The sequence below is a fragment of the Protomyctophum bolini genome (genome assembly GCF_963924005.1).
Source record: "Protomyctophum bolini genome assembly, chromosome: 1".
In the NCBI taxonomy this organism is placed as follows: Eukaryota; Metazoa; Chordata; class Actinopteri; order Myctophiformes; family Myctophidae; genus Protomyctophum; species Protomyctophum bolini.
In genome coordinates this window covers 35,988,394-36,010,068 of record NC_137862.1, presented here as the reverse complement: position 1 = coordinate 36,010,068, position 21,675 = coordinate 35,988,394, and the positions used below count along the sequence as shown (strand labels likewise).

Below are 21,675 nucleotides of genomic sequence, written 5' to 3'. Positions count from 1 at the left end.
GGGCTTGTTTAAGTGTCCAGCATTCACAGCCGTAGAGGAGGACAGACTCCACGGTAGCAGAGAAGAAACTGATCTTGATGTGTCGGGGGAGGTTGGATTTCCACACACTGGTCATACCGTTAAGAGCTCGCCAGGCAAGTGCCTTCCTCACTTTAAGGTCCTTCTCTGTGGAGTCGACCCATGCGCCCAGGTATTTGAAGTCGCTGACCTCCTTTAGAACAGTACCCTCTATTGTCGTTAGGGGCAGATGCTCTTGGGGGATGTTATATATTATGACCTCAGTCTTCTTTGCATTTAGCCTGAGGCCAACTTTGGCGCACTCCAACTCCACACTGGTCAGGAGAGCCTGTGCCTGCCTTACGTTGTCAGATAGCAGGCAGATGTCATCAGCGTAGTCCAGGTCTGTGAGGGTTTCTGCAGGGTGTCTTGTAGACCTTCTGGGTGAGATAGTGAAGCCTAGCTCTGGCTCCCTTCCATTAATAGCTTGTCTCAGGGCATAGTCCAACACTATTATAAAAAGGAAGGGGGCTAGGGTGTCTCCCTGCAGGACTCCGGTTTGGATGCTGAATTCCTCACTGTTACCATCCGGCGTTGTCACTCGGGCTCTCGTTCCCGTGTACATGGTGTCAATGGCTCGGAGCAGGTTCGGAGGAACATTGTAGGCCTTGAGTATTCTCACCATCATTCCTCTATGGATTGAGTCAAAGGCCTTCTTGAAGTCAATGAAGCATAGCACTGCTGCTAGGTTGTTCCTCTTGACCTCTTCAATGATCCTCCGTAACGCCAGGATCTGGGCTAAGGTTGTTCTCCCCTCTCGGAATCCGTTTTGGTTTTCCCTGAGGTGGGGGTCGATTGCGCTCCTAATCCTGTTCAGTATCATGCGATTGAACATTTTTGCTATGATACAGGTCAGGCTGATGAGTAGTTATTTGTCTGTCTGTCAATGAGTAGCTGTCTTACTGTCTGCCTGTCTATGAGTAGCTGTCTGCCTGCCTGTCTATGAGTAGCTGTCTGTCTGTCTGCCTGCCTGCCTGTCCAATTGTCCATGAGTAGCTGTCTGTCTGCCTGTCTGAGTAGCTGTCTGCCTGCCTGCCTAATTGTCCATGAGTAGCTGTCTGTCTGCCTGTCTATGAGTAGCTGTCTGCCTTCCTGCCTGTCCAATTGTCCATGAGTAGCTGTCTGTCTGTCTATGAGTAGCTGTCTGCCTGCCTGCCCAATTGTCTATGAGTAGCTGTCTGTCTGTCTATGAGTAGCTGTCTGCCTTCCTGCCTGTCCAATTGTCCATGAGTAGCTGTCTGTCTGTCTATGAGTAGCTGTCTGCCTTCCTGCCTGTCCAATTGTCCATGAGTAGCTGTCTGCCTGCCTGTCCAATTCTCCATGAGTAGCTGTCTGTCTGCCTGTCTATGAGTAGCTGTCTGAAAATAGATAGCTATAAGTGAAGAGCAATTTCCGCAATTACCATTTCCGCAATTTCCGCAATTTCCATTTCCGCAATTTCCTCAATTACCATTTCCGCAATTTCCGCAATTACAATTTCCGCAATTTCCGCAAAAACTATGGTACAATGCTGTACTGAGGCGCCTGTTGGGAGAGTGAATTTTAAGCACTCAAGTATGCCATATTCAATATACACCCAGGGTATGAATATGCAGCATAACTATCAAGTAGAGAATGGTTGCTGAAAATTCTCATTAAACCAATTAAGGCATATTCAAAATGTTCAATATAGACGATCTGCAAGTTCTACAAGTGAGCTTGTAGATCTGCTATTTGTGAATTGTTTTTGAAAATGTTCTTTTGGATAAAGTACGGATGACCACAAATGCCATGAGAATTGCATGATAACACATTTAATTGTTTAATGTGCACACATATGCAATGTATTGTTCAATAGGCATATAAACACTGTCTGGAAGTGGGAAAACATTTCATGTGAATAATCCCCAAACCCGCTCTATTTACACACCAGAACAATAATCTATAAATTAACAAACCAGGATATCATCGAAGTTAAAAGAGCCCATGTGTTCCAATCATCCAGTATAGTTATTCACAAGCTCGCATTAAAACCATTCAACATTGGTTCAATATTTATTAAAAACCTACACAAGAAAAGAGGGACACATTGAGCGAGCCATGGAGGAAGAGAGAGAGAGAAGTGCGGGAGATAAAAAGAGCCATGGGAGAGCTATAGATGAAGAGAGAGAGAGTGTGTGATATCTTATAGATAGAAGAGAAGAAAGATAAAGAGAGGCAGAGACGGAAACATAGAGAGAGAGGAGAGGTTGATTCCTATTGAACTTCCAGTTGCAGGACCAATCATCTACAAGGATCAACGATGATTAGGAATCCGGCACCAGTCTCCATCGACTATAGGAGCTGTGTGCCTCCGGCTCAATACTCTAGTCCCTGTGATAATGGACCAGACATTAGTTCAAGAAGACATTAGACACAAGGCCAAGTGTAGATCACACTGACCGCCTGCATCTATCAAACACACAAACTATAGGGCTGCATGATGATATTAGGAAAACACGCGATATGCGATAACATTGATGAAATGGATTAGATTTCCATTCCAACATGGTTTTACTGAAAACCGTGCACCTGGCTGCTATTGACAATGCACATGCACGCACGCACGCACACACACACACACACACACACACACACACACACACACACACACACACACACACACACACACACACACACACACACACACACACACACACACACACACACACACACACGCACACACACAATAATGACAACAGTCTGACTTTTTATTTTTACTAGATCTAGTTTATTATCATTGTTGTTGTTCTTTTCTTTAATCAGTGTTGCACAATGAAACCTAAAACAATACCAATCTCTAAAAATCTTCTATTTTTGCCTTTGTACACTTATACATACACACATACAGTACACACAGTATATGTGGATATGTATACAGTTATAATCTCGACCAACAACAAAGCCTTGGTCTTGAGGAAAACTAACACATTATGTGTATAGAAACAAAAAGATTTGTGGACATAATACAGTACAGTAGCAATCCCTGACAATGCTCTGAGAATTTCCTATTGACAGTGGTGGACAATGTATGTACTCAATTAAATACTAGTATTCAAAAGTACAAATTATGAAGTACATTTAGTTTTCAATGATGCATGGCTGAATTGAAATTGAGAATACTTAAAAAATAAAAAGAAATGCAGACATTTTCTAAAATAGTAGCTAACAGATCTACAAGTTCACATCACAGCTCATCTCAGTGCGACACGTTGTAAGCTTGCCTTCTAGATCTGCTATTTTCACTATCTTTGAAATGGGACTTAAGTGGATAATGCTTTTGTTTGGGTCCCAAGAGTCCCTTCCTAGAAATGTAGTGGAGTCAAAAGTACAATATTTCTATTTGAAATGTTGCAAAGTGAAAGTCATGACCTTTAAAATTATTATTAATAATAATAAATCAACAAATGTACTGTACTCAAGTAAATGTTACTGTCCACCACTGCTGAGAACTCTTAAAATCATTTTCTGTTGACCTGAATTGGATTGTGAACACATACAGTAGAAGCAGAGAGGTAACTGACCTCAGCAGACCAAAAGACAGACGGATAGATAAATACAGACAGATAGACAGACAGACGGATGTGTGATCGTCGTGATCGAGCGACTGAGCTGACTATACAGGTTTGTGCTCTCTTTAGTTTTCTCCATATAGGCTAGTGGTTATTTCTGCCCCCTCTTGTCCGAGTCCTTCTGTCAAACCTACGCAAATTCACAAATTGAGGCTTCATTCCCCCCCCCCCCTGATTCCTAGTATAGGAATCTACAGAACTGGCTTCATGGGCACTGCATACACTTTTTGGTTTAGGTCAGCACCACATTCTACCCTTAAAGAACCACTGCACCCATTTTCAACCTATTTTTCATGCAATTGCTCACTAATGCTCATTATAAGATGGCACCGTTTCTGTGTCTCAGGCGAGGGCTGTGGAGTGTGGACAGTTCAGAAACCTGCCTACCATTAGCATTTGTAATTTATATGAAGATAGGTTGGTTGAAGTGGTCCTTGAAGTGATAAAAAACTAATAAACTAATAACTGCATAGTAGGAATTGTATTACTAATCTATTACTAATAGTTAACAGCAACATCCTGAGTGTTCATTTAACTCTTGAGTGTATAAAAGGGACCTGTAAGTACCCTTACAGTAAGGGTACAGGAAGAGTTCAAATATCACTCAGAACTGTGCTGGGTGGTAGAGAGACTCTCCCATGCCCTGTGCTGTGGCCAGCAGGGGATTTATTGGCCTGTCAAGATTCAAACTAATGGGATTTAAATCAAATCAGTGGGTTAATTAAAGAGATGGCATCTGATTTTAAATTATATTTACTATTTGTAATCAGAGATTTCCCGAGTGATGTGTGTGTGCACGCACGCACGTACGTGTGTGATACAATCACTGGTATATGATGTATTTTAATAAACCGTTTCTCAAAGTCGGTTTCAGGGACCACCAGGGGTCCAAATGGACCATTACAGGTCTGTAACTCTTGAGAGTACCCTATAAGGGTCCCCTGTTGGTCCCCGGATCCAATAGTAGACCCTTTTTTAATTTATTTACTAAGCACAACTACTGTATGTTTCATATTCTGCTAGGAAGGCAACCACACAGGACAAGGACAAGAGTCAGTAACACCTCCATACAGAAGCTCTTCTGTACTTCCAGTGGCCTCACTGTGCCACTGCTAACCTGAACAGGACTGACTGAATCACACGCCGTGCACATGTGAGGATGACTGGGTGGAACTTGGAACATGATGAGGATGAAGTGACCATCAAGCCCCGTTGAGGGCTAAGCCAGATTTAAGATTTTTCAACCAATAGGTCATATAGCCTTATTGTTATAAATTTATTTTTTACCAATACACACTATCAAACAGATTGACTAACAATGTGAGACAGAACCATCAATAGCACCATATTGAGATCACAATATTATTTGCCACATTTTGGCTAAATATCACAGTGTTACCATCACAAGTCCAATAAGGAATAACTAACACTTTTCATTTCAGCTAAAATAACACATTAGCTTTTTTGTAAGTCATGCTGATCTATAGGCTTTTTTTTCTGTGTCTACTACTCTTAAATACATGGGATCCAATCAGATTTCGTGACAGAGGTATATAAATATAATACTGATCTCAAACATTAAAGTACAATTACATTAAATTACCATTTTGACAAGAGTATAAATTACTTGGAAAAATCTTTAAAATCAGCATTATTTGACACATACAGTCATCAGGGTCTTGGAGAAGAACATCAGAGAGATAAATGCACTGGAGATGTAATCAATTGACAATCATATCTTATAGTCATTTGGTGCCACAGTGATCAATATAACATATTGTAGAGGATATTTCAAAGCAAGAGCACTGGCTGGCCTCAGGGTTTTCAGAGAAACCACAGCGAATCCCCTCAGATCCCCTCGTGTGTTGTTACAACCCACGACAGTTATGATGAATACAATGATAGTGACTGTAGCTCGTCTAAGCATATTGCTTATCCTTTATGGCTGGTGTCGCACTGGTGTGGCACACCGCGGAATTGCTGACAGATCGGCTATTTTCGGTGTGTGACGGCGGCATACAGCCAAGTCTAAACCAGGATTATCTTGTCCTTTAATAAACTGCTCGGTTTGTCTTCCACTGTTTGAATATGGACTAAATGTGCAGCCTTAAACATGTCAAGCCAAGGAATGGCACAGTATTCAGTGGTAAACAATAGCGTATCCAAATCAATAATGATGAAGAAGGATGCCGTCTTTATTTTGTCATAGACCTGAGAGTAATTAATAATATTATGAACATTTTCTTTTCTTCATAAATAGCCAACATAGACAATCTTCTACAAGCACACAACACGTCGCATAGGCTAGTAGATTGGCACTGAAGGCATTCATTTATGAAAAAATATAAAAAGTTGAAATATGGAGGTAAAGGTTTCTGCCTGACAGCAACAATAGTAATCCTTGCCTATGCTTTCCATAGTGCATGTGAATTGAGGGCAGAGTGGTTGCATCATGTGTAAATCCTTTCATTAGAGTGGGCTCTAATGAAAGGAGCTAAGTTGTGATAAATAGTTAAATTAGTTAAATAGGTGCCAGGGTCATTTTGGTTAATTTACGTCTGAAAGTCTTTTGACACTTTCCAGTGAGCAGTGCACAACTGAATGTGGACTGTAGTTGTGAAGCTCACAGCTAAAATGTCCTGATCCCTCCTGTCCCCCTATTTGCTCAGAAACATTCTTTTCCAAGTTAGCTGGGCAACAAAGGCGGCATCCCTCCCTGCCAACAATGGCCTGAACAGCACGGCACAGAGCAGAATGCAAGGTAGGAAGATCATTCTAAGAAATACATGAACTCTAGTAGAGCAGCACCAAAGGACTTGTGTGGCCTGAAGAGACAAATATTACATGAGCATCAGAGTGTTCCTGAACACACACTCCCTGTCCAAATAAGCCAAACTTTGCTGTCCGGTGGAAACCTTCCAAGTATGTCCAAGACTGCTACTTATCAGAATGCATTGTGAGCTTGCAGATCGGTTATTTTGTCTATTTTGCGTGACAATCTTGTACGATGAAGCAGGCAAATAAAATCAACAACAAACACAAATGTGGAAATATGAAGATACAAGGTTTCTGTCCGACAGCAACGAAAACAAAATCGTCAGAATTCTCACATGAGGAAAGAAGTAGGTTTTAGATGAGGTAGGGGTTCTCAACACTGTAAAACAACAAGCGATAAGGTCCTATTTCCATTCTCAGTAGTGTGCGCATGGAGTGTCACCCTTTCCTAAGATGGGGTCATCGGCCCATCCATGAGAGGACTTTGACCAAACCCATTAACGTCGGAAGGCCAAGCTCTGATCTACACTGGACGACTAGAACCTGACCTATCAAAATGTAATCATGTAAACATGATCTTCCACTGCATCACCTTCTCAATGAATCAGGTTAAACGGCATTAAACCCTGTCACATCTGACCAGGATAATATGTGGGCAATTCCTGGCAAGAGGCGATTAACCCTAAATTATAGCCAAGGAGGAGCGAGGACGACACAGGAGTGAATGCATGCCCCTTGTTCCCTTGTGAGATTCCTTTTCCACAGAAAGTGAAACCTTGTGAGATTCCTTTTCCACAGAAAGTGAAACATTGTGAGATTCCTTTTCCACAGAAAGTGAAACCTTGTGAGATTCCTTTTCCAAGTGAAAACATTGAGTAAGGTTTTGAAGAAGCCTTAAGATCAATATCATACTGGCAGTTAATAAATACACATGTTGGAAACACATTTAAATCAGGGATTATCTTATGCTAGTTTGACAAATATACCATTATTGTTTTTCTAACACTTGTACAGAATAGTAAATACCAACATGTACAATTAAGTAGAAGAAATTAGTTGCAGAGACGAGGAGGGGGGAATATTGGAGACGAACAGTTGGCATGCAAACAAATAAACTTGCAAACATAAGGCAGAAAATTATCTCAGATGGTCTTTGAAAAAAGGTTAAATGTGTCGCAGCAGGGAGAATTGCGTTTGCATGGTACTATACATAGAGACATAGGTCGTTTGCATGGTACTGTACATAGAGACATACTGTAGCTGGTCGTTGCTGTGGGGAGATACTCAGTGGTGGAAAGCACATTTACTCAAGTGCTTAAGTACAATTTTGAGGTACAGTAAACCTCTGCTCCACTGTTATCTCAAAGCCAAATATTGTACGTATTACTCCACTACAATTCTTTGACAGCTTTAGTTACTTAGTATTTAGATTGCTAACCAATTAACCAGTTTAATATTTACAAACTATTTTTTAATTTGTTGTACTTACAGTATGTTTGGATGCCAAGAGTTTTGTACTTTTAAACAAGTTCTGAATAGTTCATATTAAAAGAGTATTTTTTATATTGTGAATATTGCTACTTAAGTAAAACTTCTTCCACCGCTGGAGATCCTCAACTGACAGGACCATTCTGTCACAACAATTAGACACACAAGCGTTGCTCACCAAATATCTCCCAATTATCTACCACTTTTCACATCTTTCTTCTGACTGAAGGCAGCAACAGCTGATGGGATAGAGCAGTGGTTCGCAAACCTTTTCATGTCAAGGACCCCCAAATTAATATGCATTTGGCCGCGGACCCCCATCTGAAAATAGTTTGTGCCAAGGACTCCCATACAAAATTCATGCTGCTAAAATGTTTCAAAAATATACAAGATTTATTTTTTAAATAACCGATCTATCATGACCAGTTGTGAATTTAGCCAATATGTAGAGCGAATAAAGTGGAGTGGTTAAACTTATTTTGATGTTATATTAATTAAATTAGGTGGAGACTCCTGGAACCCCCTGAAGGACCGACCCCTGGGGGTCCTCGTCCGGACTTCAGTCTGAGAACCACTGTGGTAGAGTTTTGAAGGTAGAATGAGCAGCCAACAGCAAGTGAGGAATGAAGAATAAATGGTGAGAAGCCAAATCGTATAGTCAAATTGTCTGTTAATTGAACTCAGAGAACTTACAACCTATGTTACAGATGGATAAGTGAAAACTAGAAAATGTAATTCCCAGGTAATTTGCAAAATATGTGGTGAGCGCTTATAGTGTACCCAACAGCCCACAGCAAACATATAGCAGATTACAAAACAATTAAGGCAAACAAAAAGTACTGATTATTACTCTGATTATTTTTGAAATACTTTTCTACATTCACATCCATAAGAAAATAAAAGTTAATGCACAAGATAAAAGGTCTTAAGAAGTTTTCCATTCATCTGTATGTGTGTCTGTCTGTCGGTCTGTCTGATCCTTTCACTGTCAACATACTGTATACAGAATGAGAGCAGTTCAACATCCTTAGTGCTAATTCAACTCTGACGGTGCAAAACACTTTACCCATTAGCTTTTCTTTTACACTTTCTCAGAGTTAAAAGAACACAGAGGATGTGACCATCCACTTGGCTGGATATGAGTGTATTCCTCCATGATACTGCACAAAAGGCACCCAGGAGGGTGCTTCAGCATGGGGACAGTGACCTGAGAGCGCGGCCATAAACAGGACTGAGGTAGGTTACCTTAATGCAATGTGTTGGGCAGTAACTTATAACTAAGTAATATATTACTCTAAATGTATTACTTTCCCCAGTAACGAGTAGTGTAAGGATTATAATTGCCCATATATTTGCATCTCATGCAAATATATCTCATCATCATGCAGTTTGTGCTGTTTGGGTGATTGGTGATTCAACTGCGAGGTTAATTTTGTCCACAATAAAGTGGATTCAGTTTTAAAAAGAGCTGGCTAAAAACAGTGTACCGCATATCACTTTTCGGGTAGCAAAAGTAATGTAACGAGTACCGTAACTAATTACTTTTGATACCAAGTAAGTAATGAGTAATTTTTTTTTAAATGAGTAATAAGTAAAGAGTAAATTTTACACTTCCTGAGTGACTTGCCCAACACTTTGCATCACAAGAACAGTTGCTTGTGACTGCTGACAACACACACAAACAGTGTGTGTGTGTGTGTGTGTGTGTGTGTGTGTGTGTGTGTGTGTGTGTGTGTGTGTGCGCGCGCGTGTGCGTGCGTGCGTGTGTGTGTGTGTCAGCCGACACCACCATATTGGTATATTCCTGAAACATATTATTTATTAGTCAGTGTGAACTGGAGTGAGAAGACTGAACAGCAGCAGGATTTTGTGACACTTAAGGATGTTGACAGACATTAAAATACTGTCTTTCATTTAACTCAGAGAATATACGTAATGTAATCAAATGCACCCGCTAAGGGTCCATTTGGTTACATTCGGATACTCTCTGAGTTACAAATGCATAATTGAACACTGAGGGTTTTACTGTGTAGAATGACGGGGGGCGTCGGGGGCTTAATCTGGACTGTCAGGAAGCAGAAGGCTATGCCTTCACCAAAGGAGTCAGATGAGGAGATATGATGGGGAAATAAATAAGTCACTAACAGCACCGGAGGCTTGAGCCTAATTTTGTACTTTGCCGCATAATGGTGACGCTCAACAAAAATCAATTATTGTCAGAGAGCGAATCTGTCGTGCGACGAAGTATAGGCATTTTAGAGTGACTGGCACGTAACTTGAATTGTGAAAGATCCACAAATTTGATTAGAAACACACTGTTGCCAATTAATATTCAGTAATCCCGTATGAGAGCATTACACTAACATTAGTAGTGTCCAATGTTTTATAACATTTTGATACATTTGTGCTTTTTCTATATTTTTTTTACATACATCACATATGTAGATAAAGACACTCTTTCACTCAACACCAACACAAACAACCACAAAAAACATGCACATATACTATACAAAGAACACATGCACACAGAATTCAAACATAGCTTTGTTTCGTAAATACATATATGATGTATGTAATACGTATATTAGTTTACTCCACCTCGCCTATCAAATAGAACAATATGTAGCATATTATCTCACGTAGCAGTATATAGTCCTGAAAATATTATTAGCGGTGCAGTGCATCTCTAACAATCATTCCATTTAACGGAGGCAACTAAGAATGAAAACAAAAAACAAACAAAAAAACAATCTGATCTTTTGGAAAGAAAAAAGAAGAAGAAACCTTTAAAAACTACCATGGAACACTATAAAATGTCTTTACAATAGAATTCATACAATAATGTCAGTCTGTCAACTTGAGGTACTGACTTATGTACAAACACCATAAGCATCAACGGAGGGAAGCCTGGATCTCATAGAAGGAGAGGGACACATTTTCATTTAGCAAGAAACAGACAAACAACAACAACAATAACAACATTGTTATCTTGAGGTAGAACATTAACTTCAGCGTTTGGAAGTGCTTTATGTTGGATTATTTTTTTTCCTTTTCATTTATTTTCTTTTCATTTTGCTTTGAGAAAGTAGGAGAGGTGTGAGAAGATTTCTTGACATCTGAGGTAGTGCGGTGTCTGATCTTGTAATTTTCTAACCAATGGATCCCTCTACATGTAAAACAAGTGAACACAGGGGAAGGTACAGATCCAAAAGGCTTCCCACACGACACATTCATTCCGGCTGAGGTAGGTTTTTGTTGAATCCTAAGGTTCACATAGCCAAGTCTAGTGCCTGCATGAAGGCCAAGAACTAATAAAACAAAAGAAAACAAACAAACAAATGCTGATATCGCTGAAAAACAAAGTCCTGAGACAGAATATATCAAATCCCTGGAAGAAGGCCTTAGTCTTCTGTAGATGAGATGGTGGAATCATTGGTAGGCTGAAAGTAGGCAGCTGGAGTCTTTGACATCCACAGAAAAGTAGAAATAAGACCAATAACTTATAACCACTTTGACATAGTAGTAGATATATATATATATCTATTTAAAAAAAAACTTAAAATAAAATCAGTACTATATATCAAGGACATTCTGGGCCTCTATTCTGTGTGCTGCCGGCAACCAGAAAATGAACAAAGTACCAAACTGTAAAAACCAACACTTCAATGGCCTGCCAAGCTAAGCATAGCTGTCCCATCAAAAGATAGTGCTTTCCAAACCCCAGACCAAAGAACACCCCAATATCCAGTCCTAGCTAGATCTCCTAGAACTCCTTAACGTACCAATAAAAAATCTTTGCACAAAAAAGGTAAAATTACTCTGAAAGAAAAGAAAACACATTTGTCGACCTGAGTATGAGAAGAGTCTCAGTGGCCTTCATACGGAGCTAGCCGTGGTCCTGCCGTCCTGCTGCGGTGGCAGGAGGAGGCTCCTGGAAGCGTGTCTCTGCTTCCCGCTCCGAGCTGAACTCGTCCAGTGGTATCGTAGACAGCTGGGTATCGTTTGGAGTGTAGGATACTAGCGAGTTCTCTGACTGAAAACACGCACGCGCGCACACACACACACACACACACACACACACACACACACACACCCACACACACACACACACACACACACTTATCATACTATCTCTCTGGGAGCATCAAAACCTTTTTTTCATAAACCATTTATAAGCCCTAAATACTTCATTGTATATGAGCTTGTATATCTGATGTTTTAGCTATTATACTTGGACGGCATTGCATCAGCCAGAAGTGTGCTTTGTGTTGCTCGGAGTGCTCGCTCCGCTGATGGCGTGCCTGCCTTTTCACAGATTTTAACTTAACGTTTTCAATGCTTTTAATGACATTGCCTTGTTCTCAATCACACGTCCTCATGCTAGTATCAATCACTTGGAAGCATCCTTCAATGCCATGTTTCATTATGTCTACAGGACTACCCTGTCCAAGCATATCCATACGTCGTTGCTGTCGGGAGGAAACCACCCAACTCCATTTTTGAGGTTTTGGAGTTTTTTGCATAAATCAGTGCTATTGAACACACTGTGTGTTGGTTAAAACAATATTGAAACAATGAAAAACCTCTTAACTCCATTGGACCCTCACACTGCCTGCTAAAACAACTACTCCACCCCCTCTCCCCCTCTCATGCAAGTAATTGACAATATAAAAAGCCACAACACATTGATGAGGCAGTATTTCTTTGTTTTCAAAATATATGGTTTTCTTAATTTCCAGAAAAATTCCCATTTTTCATTTTCAGAAAAATGAACATATTGGAGTTACCTAGGTGGTTTCTTCCCGACAGCAGATATACTGTATATTGTATGTTATATTGGCGTATTTTTCACTGTACATTTTCCCTCTGCATTTTAGTGGTGAATTAGGAGGGATAATCTGTTGTCCCTTAGGGTCTCATGACTCACCATGTATGTGTCCTGTGTGCGGGTCGGTGCAGTGAAGAGTCTCTCAAGCTCGTTGTTGTGCGTGGTGGTCTTTCCCGCTGCGCTGCCATTGACCCCAATCTCCACCCTGGCAGCCCCGTTCAGCACAGAGGCACCCTGGGAAGTCAAAGAGGACTCCATCGCCACACTACGCCCTGCTTGGGGGGTGGCCTGAACCTTCTTGCACATCATTAACCTGCACAACACGCATGGGCATGTGCACACACACACACACACACACACACACACACACACACACACACACACACACACACGCGGCACAGTTTAGACTGCTGCAGTCACAAGAGTCCTCAGAGTTAATTTATGCATTTTTATACACCGTGTACAAATGTACACGTGTACTCTCTCAGAGTTAAAGGAACATTTCACCGTGTACTATGAAATTCTCACTGTGATTTACGATGATTTATAATATTGCTTTGTTTTTAACCGATTCTAAAAACGCCTTCTAAATCCTTTTCTGAAAAACAAAAAAATATTGTTACTACATAGAAACAACAACAAGCCAAAAATTGGTTTCCCTCTTGAAAGGTAAAAACTCCAAAAGGGGTTCCCATCCTTAATGGATAAATGATACATTTGCTGAGGGTGTACAGTATAATGTTATTGATGGTGTTTCTATTGAGTGAGATGTATCTTAACTGTCGCGCTGCCTCTGGCGACTGAATTTCTCTTGCAGGATCAATAAAGGTCTTATCTTATTTGTTCTAAATCTAATATTGAAAAAAAACAGAACATTTTGCATTTGGTTGGGTTCCATCTGAAAGGTTGCGGTGGGGAGTGGGGAACAGCACAGGAGATGGGTGGACTCCATACACACCTGCCTCTGTAGCTGAAGATAAGGAACAGCACACAGAAGACGATGCAGGTGACTCCAATGTGAATGCCGATGATGATACCTGTGGTGGAGGTCTTGCTGTGTTCATCTTTCACACAGTCACATGGGGTGTTCAACACTGCATGGGGAGATACAGTACACTTAATCAAAAACACACACTAGATTCATACTGTAAATCAAGAGGTGGTGTGTAAAGGGTGAGTGCATGTGAGTGTGTACAGCTAATATAAGCCGTTTTCAACATGGCTGACATTTTTCCGCTTTAACTTACTAGCATGTATATCTTACAATACTTGATCTCTTTATAGCTAACACAATACAGGTGTCAAAGGCGTATCTTTCTAGCCTTGGCCTGCCAGTTAGCATTTTGTTACCCAAGTGCAAAATTGCTAATTACTTGTAATTTCTTGTTTAAATCTTGTGCATACCATTGACATACCGGTAGTTTCCTTTTCTGCTGTCAGACAAGTCCACAGCCATGACACGGATATGCCAATGACAGTGTTATCCACAATAGTTTAACCACTTTTATATCTATTTATATGTCTGCTATGTTGTTTATTTTATTTATTTTTTCAGATGTGTTTCAGTGGCTAAATGCATATATCAATTTCTGAGAAGCACTGGTAGTAACGTATAAAGAGTGTATGGTCAGTGGTCGGTATGACTTTGCTCAAGGTAATGGATGACACATCTGGTTCACGATCTGAGAATGTTTAATCTTTCATGCTCTGGGGCACAGTTACTAGACTGTGCAAAAAGTCACCTGATTTCTCCACTGCCTCCCTAAGTGACACAAATCGCATGGTGGCATTGCCATCTCCATGTTGGTTGAATGCAAGTAGCTTTATCTCGTAGACCAATGTGGCATCTGGAAAGAAAAGAAAAGACACTTTTGGATGATGAATAAAATATCAAACGTGTTGTTTGTGGCTCCTACAGTCAGTATCATGGTCACTATCATGTCAGTAATATTATGGTCAGTATCAGGTGAGAATGTTTCCTCACCTAGCTGAGTGATGTTGTAGTGTGTGGCGTTGCGTGGGAAGGTGATGGGTCCGGTGAAGAGAGGTGAGTGAGCCCTCCTGTAGTACAGCCTGAAACCCTGATGCTGGCCCATCTTAGAGGAAGGCTCCCATGTGGCTCTCACCACACTGCTGTTTAACACCTTGGTGAAGAGTGAGGGGGGTGCTGGCACTGCAACGCAACACAATTAACAACATTAAGGACGTCGTGAAAGAAATCATATGTTTTTCAAACTTTTAGAGCATATCTGTGCCTCATGGTCATAATGAGAACATACCGGTACTGAACAATGGATGCCAAATTGTGAGCTAGTAGATTTTCAAATAGCCAATGTATAAAATATGGCTTTAGTGGTTAACTATTAGGCAACCACCAGGAGCATTTAACAGTGATTGTGTGTATCTGAGAAATAAATCATGTCTTGTGCAATACTTAATTTATTTTATAGCCATCCCAGAACATCTTTTTTGATTTGGTCAAATATTATTTCATATATCATCAATGACAAAAGTGCTGTATAGACATCTTGTAAATGATGGAATTCTGACTCATTGTTCATGACAATAGTGCCATGCACTCTTTTATAATAGATGGCTGTTCAATTTAATGAAGTAGGGCTCATTGTAAGTGTTACTGAAAATACTACCATACATCTGATACACTCCTAATCCTTTTTCATAATTTCTGAAATGAGTCTACTCTGAACAATGATAGTAAGGTAGCACAGAGGTAATTTAATTATGCACTACACAGACATGTAATTTAATTAGATTTGTGTCCAATTCCAATTTAGTCTAATAAAGCCAATGGAGTGGAGGGAGAACTGCACAAGCTGTATAACAACTGTTGTTTTGATAGATTCCCTACAATTAAAAATCCTACACAATATTTTCCTTCTCTGGAAATGCCAATTAAGTTTCACTTTGTGAGCTTGTATGCCTCTGTGTATTGAGTGTGAGTGTTTGAGTAAATACGTAATTGTGCAATCACGCAAGAGTTTGTTTGTACAATTTTTGTGGTGTGTACTGTGTATGTATGAGTGTATGGGTACGTTCGGAAATGCGCACCGGGAATGTGGTCAGTTTGTTGAGTGTTCAGTGTGCCTTATTTACGAACGACCACAGCTGTGACGCATTCACATGAATCACACCGGACAACCCCAGCTTCAGGGTAGGGTCGCTCAGTGCGGGCACTCGGCACACCCGGTGCACAGTGCACTGGATTTTCGAACGACAACGCAGCGAGTGCACTGAAAAAACGAACGACAAGAGAGCACACCAGTGTGTTCAGGGCGCATTTCCGAACGCACCCTATGTGCTTTGAAGAGAGAAAGAATGACAGAGACAGGACTCGCTCTGTGCAGAACTTACTATATGTATAACTCGCCATATTCTGATCCCGATTGTTTACTATATTATGTCAAAAATATTTTCTAATCTATTCGAAAAACATGGATTTGATTACAGTTTTCTATTTGAGAAGAATGAACTGAAATACAAGCCGTTGACCACAAGCTCAAAGTTGAGTTGAGAGTTGAGAGCTTAGGGCATACTTTTTTTCCCCAATGGAAACTCACCCTCCCCGAGGGTGTTCTCGGTGGAGCTGTCAGATGGCTTGCTGGCCCCGCGGGAAGTGTAGGCCTTCACATAGAAGGTGTAGCTGGTGGAAGGCTGCAGATCACCCACAACCTGCTGCAGGGTCACCTTGCTGACTGCCTCCTGGTACTCCATTTCCAGCGGGTCTGAGGTGCAGGGAGAGAGAAGGATTATGGAATGGAGGAGAGAACATGAAGGAGGGAGGCAGGGAATGAGAACCGAAAGAATGCAAGAATATGGGGGAAACAATAAATACATTCTGCCATCGTCTTTATGTATATTGCGGCTGATATTATGGTATTTCTGCTGTCAGTAGTTCAGTGACATTTTCAAGGCAAATTTAAAATGTCCGATGGGTCGATGCATATAATGTTAAAGTGGATGATACTACTTTTTTATGCTGTATTGCCATGTCTGTTTGTTCTTGCTTAATATAAATCGCTCTGGATTAAGTAAATTGTAACCCATAATATAGAAACACCCACCCAAAAAACACTATGACGTTTCTGCTCTGAATCCATTGGGCCGTGCTATCCTTGGAAGGTAATTAAAACAGATCCTATTGGTTGGCCCCTGGGGGCCTTAATTATCCATCTGATAGCACTAGTGAGAGGTGAATGGCAGCTGGGACGCGGAGAATCGGAGATTGTTACTGCTCCGCAAGATTACATGCACCCACACACACCCACGCAGGCACGTGCACAAACAAACACGGACACACACACACACACACACATGCAGGCACGTGCACAAACAAACACGGACACACACAGACACACACAAGCCATTTTGAACACCATTTGTGCGCACACACACACACGGCCATAACGCACATCATTCACACACACACACACACACACACACACACACACACACACACACACACACACACACACACACACACACACACACACACACACACACACACACACACACACACACACACACACACACACACACACACACACACACACACACACCAGTTAAAAGGCTAACACCACACTGATAGCCATCACACGTATACAGCTGCTTTCACACCCTGCAGGTCGTATAAACATTAACATGGCACCATAAAATTTAGTCTCATTCAATTTACAATTAAAATCCACTTTTATGGCTGCGCTGTAGCAAGGCTGAACATGGCAGAGTGATCCTCCTGTGGTCTGACAAACAGGTGTCCTGTTCCTGGTTCCTCCTCTCAATAGTGTGTTAAGTGCACACTTGTACTTGTACTCTTTGAGTTTAATTTAAGTCATACTTTGTAACATTTTAGAAGGCTTTTAGGCGACACCTCCGGTAGCCTTTGTTGTAAGAACTGCAATTCCCAGAATTCAGAAACAGTTTGAGCTCCAAAATGAATGCTGCAGGGTCCTAGCACCGAGTATGTTTTGGAAAGCAACATATTCAGAAATGGTATTAACTTTAAAATACATAAATAAATACATTTCTTTTACATTTCTGGTATCTGTGTCATTTTGGCAAGAGTGACAAAGAATTGTATTTCGAGTAGTTACATATATTTATGTGGAATGGTTATTGTGAAACATGTACCAATTATATATTAGAAATAACTTCTGTTCAATTGAAAAAGTTAGACAGTATTTCTTTAACACAGAATTTTACTGTAAAACCAATTATGCTACGTATATAGAAGTGGCTCTGACTCACCTGCTGTCCTGCGGATGTGCAGCACGTAGCCAATGATGTCCTGAGTGTTCTGATCGGGCTCGCCCCAGGACACCTGCATTGAATTGGGCGTGAGGGCCTCGGCCCGCACGTTGGATGGCACGCCTGGCAGACCGTCTGCCCAGAGCACCGTGAGGCGGGCACTGGCCTGCGTCGAGCCAGCGATGTTCTCAGCGATGCATTGGTAGATGGCCTCGTCGTCTTGACTGATGCTGTATATTGTCAGCGTACTGCCGGAGACAGAAAGGAGAGCAGGTCAAGAACAAGAGGAGCAGAAAGTTTTAACCAAAATAACCCTATTCATGGGAGCGAACATTCGGCAAAGATAGCAGATCTACAAGCTCAAATTGTGAGCTTCAACTAAATATGTGCGGTTTAAGTGGTCAAGGCATAGACGCACTCCTCCACAATCCTCCTGTCCTAGCATTAACAATTCGTAATAATTTAGATTTAGTGAAGTAATGTAGCATGATAATAACATTGTGCCAGTTGTCATTGTGTATGTTGGGGGAGCAGGGGGGGTTGTATTAGCCGGGGGGTTATTGGAGCTGTAATAAAAACCCTCTTATCCTCCATATCCCGAGGTGAAACTAAATAAAAGATTCAACATGCTATGGAAATCAGGCCCTGTGGCTAGCCATTTTGAACAGTATTTGTGCTGTGTTTAAAGTGTGAGGCTGGCAGAAGAACAAATGGGAGGTTACAGTAAATGGATGGCCACATGGCGTTTCCGGAGACCGTGAGGCTCTTGAACCGCAGCCTCGAATTTCCCCCACAGGGATTAATAAAGCTAATCTTCTATCTTCTATCTCCTAGTTAAGAGCATTTGCTTTGGTGCTCCATCTATCGTGAAGCCTTCCCCCGCCGCAGGTTTCTGCAGGGATGCTCCATAGTGGGTTTTGGAGGCGATCAATCACAGTTTGCAAATAAAGGGAAGAAATCTTTTCCCAGCTTCTGTCTCTCACGCTTACCACCCCCCCGAGCTCTGTTGACTGCTCGATCAACAGGTAAGGGGTGTGAGCCTTTGTTCCTCTGCTCTATTCCTTCTCTTGTTCATTAGCTACAGACTGACATAGTTAACGTTGTGGCTGTAGATTGGTTGGATGTAAGATAGACAATCGCAATAGTTTAGTTCACTACTACTCCCAGGATCTCACCCACATTGAGAGGGAAGAATTAAGCACATTAAACTTGTGTCGCTATAGGGTACTGGGCATGTCATTATAGGCAAAAATTGTCTAAACTTTTTTTTTTAAAGAAGAAAAAAACTAAAGTTCACTGAAAGATTACCATGCTGGCCTTGTAATGTATATGTATACACTGTAACAGAGCACCTCTTGAACCTTTCAAACAGGCATCCTCACCAACGAGGACAGTTTCTTCTAGGTCAGTGGGCATTAGAGGGACATTGAGGAGAGAATCATTCCATTATTCTTTTTAAATTGATGTGCTGCGAGACAACTGTGTCTCTCCGGTGTGGGACAGCTATTTATTCTCTACAGTCTGCCAGGTGGATTCAATCTGGATAATTATCAGGTAGGAGAGGCCCTTTCTATTTCACCTCTTCTGAGCCAATCTCACCTCTGACCCCTGAGGTGGCAGCAGTCGCCAGCCCTCAGCTCGCTGCTCAACCATCACATTTCTGACAGGCTTTCATATCAGCGATGAATAGAGTGTTTTCAGACAGGCAACCTGTCCAGACGCCAAAAAACACAGCAAAGAGGCCTCCAGGGACATGCTACCGGATGCCATCAGCCCTGGGCCTCATCAGTGTGTGTGTGTGTGTGTGTGTGTGTGTGTGTGTGTGTGTGTGTGTGTGTGTGGCAGGGGGTTCTGGGATATTTCACAAGACACTAATTTTAGGCTGGACCTGTGGGACAGCACTACAGATGGGCACGTCTCTGACTGACTGACTGACTGACTACAGTACAGTACAGTACAGTACAGTACAGTACAGTACAGTACAGTACAGTACAGTACAGTACAGTACAGTACAGTACCAGTTGGCATTCAATTGTTCCTCCAGGCTATGGGATGAAGTTAGCGGAATAGGATTCTATGGGCTCACTACACAGTAGATCGGCTATTTTCAATCAGCTGTGTGTGTGTGTGTGTGCTCATGTGGGCTTGTTTTCGTAAACCTGACCTGATCTGTTGCACACATCTGGTAAGAATGTTGGGTGAGGCTACAGTAGGTTTTAGCGGCAAAAGCATTTTTATATTAAAATGGTTTAATTATCATTGCACTGTATTACAAAGCCAAGTCTAGATCATTATTACATTATTACATACTACTTGTCATGTAGTATGCTAGTATGCTACCTCAGTATACTTTAACAAATATTACTATGACCACCGTAGAAAATTGCAGGTAAACATTTAATTTCCAGGAATTCACAGTATGGACACTACGACCTACTGTATCCCATTTCACACGTTGCCCACACATGATCCATGTGCTAGGTTTTACCTCTCTCTCTCTCTCTCTCTCATACACACAATCAACGAGTATCATCAGTAATATTGATGAACTTTTTGTGTGTGTGTGTGTTACAGGAAGATGCAGGAGATGAAAATCCTGAAAGAGGGAAATTGATCAAATTAGACCAGTAAGAAGTAAATTAGACCAGTAAGAAGCGACCTCGCCCTAAAGGTCGAGTTTGCCCTGAAACAACAGGTCCCATATATGGACCTTCATATGTGATAATTAGTAAGGCCAGACGGGGCCTCGGGCTAGCCCAGTTAGGGCCCAAATAGGGCCGAGCCTTAATTTTCGTGCCTGTTGAGCTTGAGAATAACTTTGGGCCAGGCCCGTCTAGAGTTTGAATGGACAGGTATCAATCAAAAGGGAGACATCGAAGAGGAAGGACGTCGGATCGGGAAGGATCAACATATGGAATGTCAGAACAGGTCAGCTCCATATATGGAGATCTAAGGGTTTGAGGTATGTGGTCAGATGTAGAGTTGCTGGCCGGCTCCATATATGCAGATCTATTATAGGTGATGATCCAGTCTACTCCATGTATGGCTATCCAGGGTTTGATGATGCCAGTGTCGTGCTCTTCATATGGAGATGGCCATATATGGAGCGTGTCACGAGGCGTGACAGACTAGACATGGACGGACTGACTGACAGGTTTTTCAGGTTTTCCATAGTAATCTACGGTCGCAAATATCCAAATGTACTTTATTATTCGGGTAACTGTTTCAACTATTAACTTTATTCAACAAATGTAGGACTTGCCTTTTATTTTAAACCTGAGGGAACGTGACACATTTCCTGGTCTAGGAGAGTAGGAGTGGGAGTGAACGCAGATTTCTACCAGGGAGGGGAGGGGCGGAGGGGGCTCAGATCGGGGAACCAATATTCTCCAGTGCAAGTCTCAGCTGCAACCCGCCTCTCTAGACCAGAAAGCAAGCTGGCTAGGCCAGGCTACTAACTTGCTATCAGTCTCTCACATTAATATGCAACAGACAACAGTAGAAACCACCAAATGGCTGTTTTGATGGATAAAATGACAGACTGTGTGTGTCTGTGTGTGTGTGTGTGTGTGTGTGTGTGTGTGTGGTGCATGCATGTGTGCGTGTTGTCTGTTATTTGGGCTATTCGCTTGTCCCGTAGGAACTCCAGACCTAAGCTGTCCTGTCCTGACA

The 21,675-nt window shown here is 41.6% G+C and overlaps 1 protein-coding gene across 1 annotated transcript in view; it reads right to left on the bottom strand.

Annotated features, from left to right (window-relative positions):
* Nucleotides 1–11,796: 11,796 nt before the first annotated feature.
* Nucleotides 11,797–21,675, bottom strand: part of igdcc3 (immunoglobulin superfamily, DCC subclass, member 3) — a gene marked incomplete at both ends in the record, with an annotated part of 81,156 nt that continues 71,277 nt past the window's right edge. The window contains 7 exons of the mRNA XM_080783354.1: nucleotides 11,797–11,943; nucleotides 12,838–13,051; nucleotides 13,697–13,832; nucleotides 14,481–14,585; nucleotides 14,723–14,911; nucleotides 16,317–16,481; nucleotides 18,004–18,251. Coding sequence (XP_080639480.1) covers nucleotides 11,797–11,943; nucleotides 12,838–13,051; nucleotides 13,697–13,832; nucleotides 14,481–14,585; nucleotides 14,723–14,911; nucleotides 16,317–16,481; nucleotides 18,004–18,251 — 1,204 coding nt within the window. The remainder of the gene's footprint in view (nucleotides 11,944–12,837; nucleotides 13,052–13,696; nucleotides 13,833–14,480; nucleotides 14,586–14,722; nucleotides 14,912–16,316; nucleotides 16,482–18,003; nucleotides 18,252–21,675) is intronic.